Source organism: Zonotrichia leucophrys, chromosome 2 (genome assembly GCF_028769735.1).
Source record: "Zonotrichia leucophrys gambelii isolate GWCS_2022_RI chromosome 2, RI_Zleu_2.0, whole genome shotgun sequence".
In the NCBI taxonomy this organism is placed as follows: Eukaryota; Metazoa; Chordata; class Aves; order Passeriformes; family Passerellidae; genus Zonotrichia; species Zonotrichia leucophrys.
Window position 1 is genome coordinate 58,041,471 of NC_088171.1, and position 12,305 is coordinate 58,053,775.

Consider the following 12,305-nt stretch of genomic DNA (forward strand, 5'->3'; position numbering starts at 1 on the left):
AGTTGCCAGTGCTCTTCTGGGTGTATTAGTCTACAGTATGTTTAAATAGGTTTAAAGAAAAGAAAAACTACAGTTTAGGGTATTTTTTGCCTTAGTTAGCTAAAACTAACTAAAAGTAGAGATCTGTCTTGTCTGTTTATCTGCAGACAACACAGTTTAGCAGTAGGAATGTGGAGGAGTGAGTGCAGTGTTTGAAAATAATTTTTTTGCTTCTTCTCTCTTCTTCTTTGCTTTTGGAACTAGTTTTAAAGGTCTAAAACTTATTATCTAGTATAAATAGAATAGACGATTGGGGATATAAGTATTCTACAGCTGAGTCAGGACATTCTACCCTTTATCTCTATATTGTTAGTTTGTTACTAAAATTATTATATATTCTAACTCTACAAATACATATATTATATATATAATATATAGCTATATATAGACAATAGTAGCAATATTTAGTAAATAGTGACATTTATTCATAGTTTTCACTTAACAATTAGATCTCTTTGAGGTATATATTGTGTTGTTTTATCTTTTAGTATTATTTACTATGTGCAACTTGGTAAAGCAAGTTGCTTTAGCAACTTGCAAAGATAACTTTACAAATGGTTTGCTTGTATTTGAGGTAGAATTTATTTAAATTGTCTTTTAAAACAAATTTTTGATATGTACTACTGGGACTTTGTCTCTACTGTATGCAAAGGCTCAGTTCGGGTAGTGTTTGTTTGGCTGTTTGTTTGGAATTTTGGGTGTTAACTAATAAGTTGGTTTTTGTTAGATGTTGCTCTTTTTGAAAGATTTCTCACTTAATGTTTTTAAGGTAGTTTTTAACAATTTATTGTATTTTTTTATTTTGCTTGTAGCTGGTGTATGGTAGGAGTTACTTAATTTTATGTTCTCTAGTCTAGGTGTTGATAAGGTTTTTGAAATGAGTTTTGTTGTTTGATTTAATCTTTTTAAGGGTACAATGTTTCTATAGGATTTGGTTTTTTAAGGTTTAGGATGGTGTTTTGAATAGTGTGAGGTACAGGGTAGGTTTCTAACTATTTTGCAGTGGTTTTTATAATTGTGAGCACACAGGGCTTACTTTGGTGTGTGTGGGGTAGTGTAATGTAATTAACTGCCATAGCGGCGTAGATGGTGGGAGTGCCGTGACCTTTCCAAAGAAGCATCTTGATAACAACTCAGGGGCACAGGCACAATCCCAGCCAGTCAGCTCTCAAGGCAATGCAGAGAAAAGGGACTAGAGCACTGTGCGGCAATTCCACAGAGTGGAGGCCTTTATTAGAAGCAGGGGCCTCTGTGAAGGGAGCCAGGGACAGCACCTCTCTCTGGCAGGGCAAAAAGGGGAGTTTATATAGGAAAAGAGAGGGGTGGGGAGAAACTGGCAACAAATAGGATACAAGTAGCTTGGTGGGGTGACAGGGAGAGGACCAATGGGTTACAAGGAATCAACATATAACTTGCAAAGGATTTTGGTGGGGAGATTTTCTCACCCTGACTACAAGGTGTCTTGCTTAAGGGCTGGCTCTCCAGGGGATGACACCAACCCTTTTGCTGGCCGATTCTTTGGCCCCCACAATTAATGTGTTAGGTTTATATATTTGGATTACTGCTTATTATATTATAGGGGTTTTACTCGGTTTGTTTGATGGTGGTATGTTACAGGGCTTGCAAGGGTTGCAGGGTGAAGAGAGAGGCGAGAATCTTGACCTCATGTTCAGGCGGCTTGATCTATTATTTTGTGATATATATACTACATTATAACTATACTAATAGGAATAGAGAGAAAGTTCTCAGAATGCTGGCAGAAAGCAAGAACAGCTGTGCCGTGAGTGGTCAGTAAATCCAAACATTCACCCAAGACCAATCACGGACACACCTGTTGCATTCCACACCAGCAGATACCCATTGTTTACATTTTGTTGGTGAGGCCACAGCTTCTCAAGAAAGGGGAAAAATCCTAAAGAAGGGATTTTTCACAAAAGATGTCTGTGACATTGGTATATGTCTTATAGACATGGATAACTTGAGAAGTATTGTTTATGGTTAGATTTACTCTTTGGTTTCAGGCCCATTTACAGGGAGCATTTTTATTTTGATAACTTGAGGTATTATGAGCCCATCTAACTAGGAATGATGTTTTTTGTGTTGTCAGTTTAAGTTTATTTAGGTTTATTTTTGATACTTCTATTTTTGTAGCTTGATTTATTTGTTGATTGTTTTGGTGTTTTTTATTGGTTTTAGTTTTGGGGACATGGGTATTTATATGGTGACCTTCTCTAGGTAGTTTCTCTACCTTAGTAGTGATGTCTTTCTACTCATTAGCTTTTTTTCTAAGCTGCTAATTAGTACAGTACAATACTCTTTATAGAGTACTGGCTGTTATTTATGAATTTAGAGATACAGTATGTGTAGAGATACAGTTTTGGTTACTTTTTTAGTAATGTTTAGGGTTACGTGAATGGTTTTGAATTTAGTGAGTTGGCTTGATTTACTTTTTTCTTTAGGAGCTTTTTGATTTGTTATGTGAGGTTGTTTTCTATTTTAGTTTTATTTCTCTAATGTGGTAAGAACTATCAGTAAAAAGAGCATAATGTGGGGGTTTTGTTGGTAGTTGATTGAATGGTAGAGTTTTTTAGTATGTATTGTTTCTTGGGGTTTTTTGCCAGTGAGACTAAAGTTTTTATTTTTAGGTAAATTTGTAACAATTTCTAAAATTTCAGGATGATTTAGGTTTTTAATATGGGTGTGTTTTGTGATGAGGGTAATCTACTTGTTTTATGTCGTATTGGTGGTATGCTGGGTAGAGGGAATTTTTGTTTTGAATATTTACTTTAGCATTGGTAGTTGGAGTGTCAGGAGGAGTTGTACTTCAGTGTTTATTACTTTTAAGGTGGTTTGGTTTTTTTTGTTTTTGTTTTTTTTTTTTTTTTTTTTGGAGTGTAGTTTGTTTTAGATTTTCTGTAGTTTTGATTTTAAAATCATAGTGGTTGGTTTTGAGTCTTATTAGGTATTTTTTGTTAAGGGCCTTAGGATAGATTATGGTTTTGGTGGTAGAGTATGTTTTTTACATTTGGTTTTGTTTTGATTGGGTTAAGGGTTATTGTATGAGTGATTTTTTGTTTGTTATGGGTAAAGGTTTGTTGTCATTTAGGGCTCTATTGGAAAGTGGGGGTTTTTTGTGGGTGATTAGGTAGAGAGGGTTTACAATTTGGTTGTATTCAGGAATATGTATTCTTTAAAAGTTTACGGTGCTTAAGAAAGCTTGTGGTTTTTGCTTGTTGGTTGGTGGAGATATTGTGATTTTGTTGATGATATTGGTGGGAATCTGATGTTGTTTGTCTTGTTATTTTATTTTTAGGAACTATCTTTTGAGTAGGTTTCAACTTTTATTTTTTGGATGGTGAAATTGGCTTTTAGGAGAATTTGGATTATTTTCTCTCCTTTTTTAGATGCTTTTGTTGTTGTGTTTTCTCACAAAATGATGTTATCAATGTATTGTAGATGTTTTGGAGCTTTACTTTTTTTTAGTGTAGCTTGGATTATTCTATGGTGGATGATGGGGTTGTGTTTCCACCCTTGGGGCAGTCGGTTTAGGCATATTGTATGTCTTTCTGGGTGAAAGTAAACTGAGGCTTGTATTTTGTTGCTAAAGGAATAGAGAAAAATATATTGGTAGTGTTAATAGTGATGTACCACTTTGCTGCCTTGGACTTTAGTTTGTATTGGAGTTTTAATATGTTTGGTACAGTAGCTCTTAATGGTGGAGTTGTTTCATTTAAGGCACAATAGTTTACAGTCAATCTATTTTCTTTCAGATTTGTGTATAGACTAAATGTGGCTGTGCAAGGGTGAGTGGTTTTTGTTGACTACTCTTTGGATTTTTAGTTTACAGATTATTTTGTGGATGGGGATTACAGTATTTTGAGTTGTTCTGTACTGTTGGTGGTGTATTGTTGAAGTGGCAATTGGTATTCGTAGCTCTTCTGCTTTCAGGAGTCTTATTGAAGATGGTTCTGATAGTCTAGGTAAGCAGTTTAATTGCTTGATATCTTTTGTATTTATAGCTGTTATCTTAAATGCTCACTTGAGTCTCTTTGGATCTTTGAAATACTTATTTCAGAGGATGTCTCTACCCAAAATGCATGGGGCATTTGGGCTGGTTACAATAGGGTGCTTCTTTTATTTATTTCTAGTCAGGTTCACTTTAGCTTCTATTAAAGTTAAATTTTGTGATCCTCCTGTCACATTAGCAATAGAAACAGATTCTGCCCCCACAGGTTTTGATGGGATTAATGTGCATGGTGCACTACTGTTTACTAAGGCTTCATATTTTTGTGGTTTTGATATGTTAGGCTAATGAATCTACACAGTCTAAAACCCACAGTTTTTCCTTGCCTCTCCCTGGCTAGAGGCAGGGCTTCTCTAAGCTTGGTTTTTTCCCCCGGACGTATGTTTTGGAGGTCCTTTGAGGGGATCAGATGTTGTCATTATCATAATACATGGCAGTTTGGTTATGGGTTACTGGAGCTGCTTTTTTTTTGGTGGAATTTTTCTCTGAGTTTCCTGTTTTTTAATTCACACACCCATTGTGTTAAAGTAGCAGTAGATTTTCTATCTTATCTCTTTATGTTTTCTTTACACAGGAAGAACTACAGCTCAGCTCATGAGGTGTACCTTCTCTCCCTATCTGCGGGATGTTTATTTGTGGTACTAGAACCTCTGATCTGTAGTGTCAAGATTTGGAGAAGGTCTTTTTTAATCTTCTTTCTGAGTTTTTTGTGATTTTATTTCATATTTTGATTTCTACATATGTCTTTTTAAAGCGGTGATTCTTGTATGTGTTGGATTATGTACGGTATTTGCATGTTTGGAGCTTCTTCACCATATTAAGTACGGTCTCCTCCCTGTCATCCCACTTCATTATTGCTAAAGCAGAAGTGTATCTTTGTGGTCTAAGTCATATAAGTTTTCGCAACATCACAGATGTATAGGTACTAAGTCTGGATTTACCGTATCTAGGTTATTTGAGAAGACAGTATCTGCTACTGCCATTTCTCTCAAGCGTGGAATCTCTTGTTTTACGGTCTTCTATTAGGTTTGTTGTATATAGAGATTGTCAGCACACAGATGTCTTTGTCACACACTTCTCAGGATCTGTGCCCGAGACTGTGAGAGTCAGCTCCCTTCATTATTCTTTGGTTGATAACTGGATTATGTGACAGGGATCCCAAATGCCTCACTTCAGTACCATCCAGAATTGTAGCCTTGCCTGCAGCATCTCAAAGATGGACTAACTAACTAATTATATATTTATCAGGTCGTTGAATGTAATTATTTCTTAGGTTATGAAGGTCTTATAGGGAAAAGGACTCAAGAGTGACCTCTCTGACTTTGTTTTTGGTTTTGAGGGTCTTTTCTTTGGATCATCATTTTCTATTGGTTGATTGGTTTTAAATGTGTGTTTTCCGCCTGTCATGGTAGGAGAAACAGGTATTGGTTGAGGCTCATTGTTTGGTTTAGATGCGAGCTTAGGCTCACTGTCTGGTTTAGCTACAACCTGAGTAGCTGGGGTGTTGCCTGTAGTCTGAGTGACTGGAGTAGTTGTTGATTTATCTCTTTGCTCTTCTGCCTCTATCTGTTGCCTTACAGTATCTAGCAGTTTGTGGCTTAGGCCAGGGCCCAGTTTATTGCCATGATCTTTTTCTCTTCAGAGTCATCATGACAGTTTTCTTTTAGATATTTCCATACTTCATCTGGGTTCTGAATTTGTTCATGTGAAAATTCCCAGGCTGGAGGATCAGAAAATTCCTTCAGGGCTCGACCCATTCTCTCTCCTTGTCTACAACACTCAGCTCAGGATTTTCTACACCTGGGTCTGTTTCTGGGTCAGGGGTCTCATCAGTTCTTCTGGACATCTCAGCCCTCACTCTAAACAAGCTGTAAACTATATAGAGGAACTTTATTAGATTAAATATTAAGAAGGTGGTTTCTTTAACATTTAGGGGAAATTGAATATTCTTAAAAAGTGACTTAAGAGATTCGAAGGAATAAAAAGGAAAGGAAAGGCTGAAAAGCCTCATCCCCTGCTCCTCCTTTAACAAACTGGGTGCAATTACTAATAAACTCCTAAAACATGTTATTGGAACTAGGATGCAGTGTAGGATGAATAAACCATAAACCATACTTATCTTGACCAGAATCTGGTACCTTTGTGTTGTTATAGAGCACGACATAGTACAAAGTACCACAACTCCATCAGAAGGGTGCAAGAGAGATTTATTACAGCAACATGTTGCTTTTATACTTTTTCAAGATATTTACATTCATCCAACATACACATTCACTGCTCATTGTTTATAGGAAAGAAACAAAGTCCTCAGTGGGTGACCAAGGAGCCATGTCATTCTTTGAGCCAGCTAGAGTCTGTATCTCTTAACTTTCTCTCCTTCATCACGTCTCCATGGAGACAACCTTGGTGTCTTCCTCAGAAAAGATATGGGGCTTTCCTTTATCTTCAGGAGGCCTTTTCTGGCTCACAAAAACAGCACAGAATGTCTCTCCTACACTTTTGTAAACTCTCTATAAATCATTATTACAGAGGTTAGCAAAATAGCTATTCTGTGTTCCTGTACTGTAAAAACTATGTGTTAGGGAGAATATTGGCGTTATATATAGAGTAAGTACAACTAAAATGTAATAGTACAGGATTCTTCCACTTTCTGGAGCCCCACATTGAGTGTTAATAACTGTATTTGTCTTGGTTTAGGGTAAGACAATTGGGCAATTTTGGGAGAAAAACCCCTAAAGGTGTTTCCTCTAGAAACAAATAGAAAGCAAATTCAAGCAGCCCCACCCCCACCTGGCTCAGGAAAAAAATTTCTTTGGAGAAAAGTGGAAAAAGCTGTTTATTTAATAGGTAAAGCATTCACTAGTACAAAAAATGAACAATATTAAACAATAAAACTTCTTGCCACTTCAAAATAAATTACAAACTCCAAAAAGTCCCCTTAGTGGGCTGTAGCTTGGCTCACTCAGTCTCTTATCAGTCCCTCCAGCACTGGAAATGCCGCTGCCCAGGCCCGGCCTGGTGGGCCACAGGTGTGAGCTGCCGGTGCTCCTCTCAGTGTTCAGTCCAGAGCAGGTTTAAACAGGTCCAAAGAAAAGACAAACCACAGTCCAGGGAACTTCACTGCCTCAGCTAGTTATAACTAACTAAAAGCAAAGGAGAACTCTGTCCTGCAGTCTGTCCATCTGCGGACAACATAGTCCAGTCATGGGCATATGGAAGAGTACAGTGTCTGAAAACAAACTGCATGCTTCTTCTCTCCCCTCCCTCGCTCTCAGAACAAGTCTTAAAGGTGCAAAGCTTATTATTCAGCATAATAGAACAGACGGTTGGAGATATAAGGGTTATGTTGCCAACCCAGGACACCTCATCACTCTCTACAACTTCCTGAAAGATGATTGTAGTCAGGTGAGGGTCAATCTCTTGTCCCAGGCAACAACTGACAGAATGTGTGGACAGTCACAAGCTGCGCCAAGGTAAGTTTAGGTTAGATGTTAGAAATTCCTCACTGAAAGAGTGATTGAGTGCTGGAGTCATCTGCCCAGGGAGATGGTGGAGTCACCACCCCTGGATGAGTTCAAAAAAGATGGCACTTAGTGGTTGATGAGGAGGTGTAAGGTCATAGGTTAACTAGATGATCTTAAAAATCTTTTCCAACCTAGTTCATTCTGTTATTCTGTGACCATCAAAAGCTTTTTGGAGACAGGCTTGTAACTGTATGTGAAGCCCCAGGAGACAAGTTGCGCCAAGTACTTGGCTTTCTCCTACTTGATGCTTAAACCATGTCAGAATTCATTCTATTCTAGTCAAAGTATGGCAACAAGATGCAGGTTTTATTTAGAAAACAGGCAATTCTCAGTAGCAAACATTGAGACATCTCTAGGATGATGTGGCAGCTGAAGGAATTTGAGCAATTTGAAACTAAAATTAAAAATAATCAAACTCCAGGCCATTTGCATAAATATATATCTTATTTTCTTTCTAACTCCCATTACCTACCTATTTGTTTTATTACACTTCAGAATGTTTTTTTCAAAATTTCAAATTAAATAGTCCAAAAAGTAATTTCATAATGTGAGTTGCATTAAATTGAATGCAATAGATGGGCTCAGAGCACCCAAAATCATTAGCATTTCATGGATTTCCTGAACAGTTAAACGAGTTTCAGAATTTTGCAAAATAAGACTTCAGCCTATTCAGGCCAGTAACAGTGTAATCGCAAACCCTGTCTCTGAAGAAATCCTTCTTGCTAATTTGTCCATCTTTTGAGAGTAGTCTCTGACTTTTCTTGAAGTGAAAAATTAGGTATAGTGGGAAGAATGTAAGCTAAATGGTGATACTCCAAAGTGTTTTAACCATGTAATTTCAGCTTCTTTATAACAAATCTTCAGGTATTCTGGACTGGTTTCCACTCATACATGCAGTTTCATTAATTAAAACAGAGTACAGCATGTAATATCATTAGTCATTTCAAACTGGAAAACTCGCAACTGCTTTGGTCTTATTCTAGTGTCCAGATAAGAAATCCTTTTTGTTCAAAACAGGCAGGCGAAAGCAGAAGCTAGGACAGACCATACATCAGTATCAGAGGGTTTGATAAAATAACTAGAGATTAACTTTAAGCAGTCTAGAGTCCAACATTTTTTTATTTTATGAAGAAATAATTCACACTGAAAAATATTTCCTACTATAGGTCGAGAGGCAAAATCATCCTGGAAAATACTCTAGTGGCGTACCACATAGCCAAGCCCAAAGATGCTACTTTTTGTAGAAACAAAGTTAAATAAAAGGTATGTATGTCCAAAATTTGTATTCCAGCAATGGATGACTGAGTAAACAATCAAATAATTCTGCCAGTACAACATGTTAGGATTCAGACACTCTAAAAATAACTTCTAGTAAGAAAGCAACTAAACAAGAAAAATAGATAAATAAATTTTTTCTTTAACAACTTATTCCAGTATCCTGTTCATCTACACATAGACAAACTTACACTGCTCTCCAATATTTATGACAAGTTTCTTTTCCTGGAGTCAATACATATCAGGGATTTTTCAAGTATCGAATGATACTGTTATGAACTCAGAAGCCTATAGTCAGAATTACCCTTATAAATAAACTATTATAGATTTTTACTGTCTTCTGTATTTGAGTCAGGAGAACTGCTAGAGCTGAGTATTTTAATCTAACATGAATTTTGACTGTTAGCATTTTGTCTAGCCTTGTATTGTTGACAGTAATGTCTTGGCAGTTAAGACAGTTTTTCATGTTTTAGTTTAGGAATATGAGAAGGCATGGAGGAAGTGAAACTTTGAACATTTCCTGATACACATAGTTTTGGACGAGCCATACACTCAGTATTTGTGTGAGAACAAAAAAAAAGCAAAAATCTGCAAATGATGATAGAAACCTGTAAATCCCTGTTTTAATGGCTATTTTGAACAAAATGGGACTTTAGTATTTTGAACAAATATTGAGATGGATAAAGCATTCCATATACTGAAAATACTATCCTTTATGGATATCAACATTTTATAGCTTTTTAAATATGGTAAATTTGACACTGTGTGTGGGAATTACAAGTATTTTTGATGAATGATGAGTGATTAGTACTTAACAGAAGCAAACACCTTCAGAGTATCAATTATTCTAATTTTACTTATTCCAATGCAGTTTGATTGGGCATGCCAGTAGAGAGGGACAGAGAATTAAAACCAGTTATATGTTTCCAGTACACACAAAAAATTTTCTTACATAAGCAGAATATTTCTCATGAAAATGGTTTGAGGGTAGGTTGAATTTTTTTTTCATTTGGTTTTAAATTAGTATAGTTTTATATTTTTTTGCTTGGAAAATTCTGATATTTCTCCTGTGAATCTCACATACTTCAAATGCCAGCGTTTTATACTAATTCTAAAGGAAATGGGTGTTTCTATTTGCTATGAAGATTTCTGGGTTGCAATATTTTTGCACTGAAGCATCTGTGATCCTCTACTCACTTTGTTTCCTACTTTGTTTTTTTATTTGTTCTGTTTCCCATTTCCTTTAGTTTTCAGATTTATGATCCATACTTTCTTTTATTGTCAACCTGTGTTTTCTTTTGACTTCTTCCACTTCAGATACTTTGTACTCATTTTAGTGCAAGAAGAGTAAATGAAGGCTACACATAAAATCTTCAAAGGCTTCACAATCACCAAAATGGGCAGAGTCCCAGACATCATACAGTTTCAACCTGAGGCAAACTGGAAGCCTTCATGACAGACATCTGTAGAAATGCCTATTGTGCACAGGTATCACCAATTCTATTAGATTATTTTTCATTGACTGAATTGTCTGTGGTAAGCTCACTGAGGTCCAGAGTGCAAGCAGCTATAGCTGCAACTGAAATCAATGGCCACTTTGCTCTACACAGTTTCACCTCAGAGGAGAGAAACTCACAGAGGGCTAGGAGACTCCACTGGTAGTCATACTTAGAAGAGGCACAAAAATCACAATGCATATCAGCACCACAAAACTCTGTAAGAAGCTAGGTCCCATTACAATAAGAATCTGCATTAGCAAAGCTCACCCCCTTCACATGGGCACAACCACAGAGTGAAAATACAAATTTTCAATGGTTTTTTGAATCTACTTCCCAAGCCTCTAAAGCATACCAGAAACTTTTGGAGGGATGACCAGAACTGCAATGTTATGGACAATTCATCCAGTGAAATTACCTCAACAGACAATTTCCTGCTGCCCCCCAAAACAGTATTTCTATAAGCTAGAAACACAGTTAACTCTGGGTTATTTAAAAGGTCAACAAGAACACAATAGTATTCATCTCTTTTATTATGAAAGATATAAAAACGGAGTATAGTGAAGCTATCATTAGGAACATGAACTTTTTTTTAACCAACTCTCTATTTACATACACAAAATTCTCCAAGTGGAAAAAATATCAAATGTGAGACACATCAGAGTACACCATATATACAAGTTTAGATATTTAGTATGTTACTCCATACATGATGGCTACAAATAAAGTAAATTCCTACCTGTTTTCCACAAGTATTTTAAATTAAGTTTATAAGATAACCCAAGCAAAATGAAGCAGAATCTGGGGAATGCTCTGCTATCTGAATGGTTACTTAAAAAAAATGGTAAAAAATAACAGAGCCAAGTTTTCAAGTCACACTGAATATTCTGTCAAATAGTCCATACTCCAAACTGATGTAGGTAGAAAAATGAAAACTGTTACTGATTTTTATTGTCATCAAACCAGAAATATATCAGGAGTTCAAGATGCACTCATTTTCAGATCACTAATCAGCTACTAGGAAAAGCAAGTATTTTTGTTTATTTTATAAAAACTCTTCCTTTAAACAGAAAAGCCAAATAAAATACTTGACCTTGCTTTGTATGATCAGACATTCTTATTAAAAGCATGAAATACAAGAAGACACACCACTTGGTATGGTTTTTAACTGGAACCAACTACTGCTTAATTGGTAAAGCACTTTTTCCTTTAGATCAGTCCACTTCCCTACATTTTAGTATAGCTCCATTTCACACAGAGAGGTGATTTCAGCTATGCCATCTGTGATAGCAGAAGGGATGTTGTCATGAACTTTTGCTCTCCAGGTATGGATGGCCTCAACAATACCTTCTGGATTGCTTGAACCCAAGTCACATAGTGAATATACGGCTGCCAGCTGCACACCCCAAGGAATAGCTGCAAAAAGTTAACAAAAATCAGCTTATAGAAACTTTTTCATAAGCAAAAATGTTTTAGGGAATCTTGAATCTATAGAAACTATTATTCAAGAACTGAAAATAAAACACATCAACAGTTGTGATGTCTAACACCATAATGTAGAAAGATGACAACATGCACACAAATTCTGTAACATCTCATTTTATACTAACACTTTCCAGTTTTCTCAATTCAGCAACTTTTTAGTACTCAAAGGGCATACAGGAATTGAGAATCTAGTGACTTTAGTTAAGAGTAATCAGACTTAAGAAAGCAGTCAGGTTTACAGAGAAAACAGACATACACTGCACATCATACACTACCAAGTTAGAACTTGAGATTGCAAGGAAGAGAAGTTATACAGGTGGTTCAAAACAGCTCTCGAACAATAACAAATGCTCCACTGCAAAATGTACTTAACATCCAGAGTAACTTAACAATGTGGATTTCTGCTGCTGTAACTGCCTTGTTTCATCTCATCAGTACCTTGAACTGTCCTTCTCCCAATAC

General features: G+C 36.3%; 1 protein-coding gene across 3 annotated transcripts in view; it reads right to left on the reverse strand.

Annotated features, from left to right (window-relative positions):
* Positions 1–6,263: 6,263 nt before the first annotated feature.
* The window catches only part of ICE1 (interactor of little elongation complex ELL subunit 1), a 42,260-nt gene continuing 36,218 nt past the window's right edge, over positions 6,264–12,305 (reverse strand). For all 3 annotated transcript variants that reach the window (XM_064705087.1, XM_064705086.1, XM_064705088.1), the window contains one exon: positions 6,264–11,774. In XM_064705087.1, the coding sequence (XP_064561157.1) occupies positions 11,593–11,774 (182 nt within the window). In that variant the 3' untranslated portion in view covers positions 6,264–11,592. The remainder of the gene's footprint in view (positions 11,775–12,305) is intronic.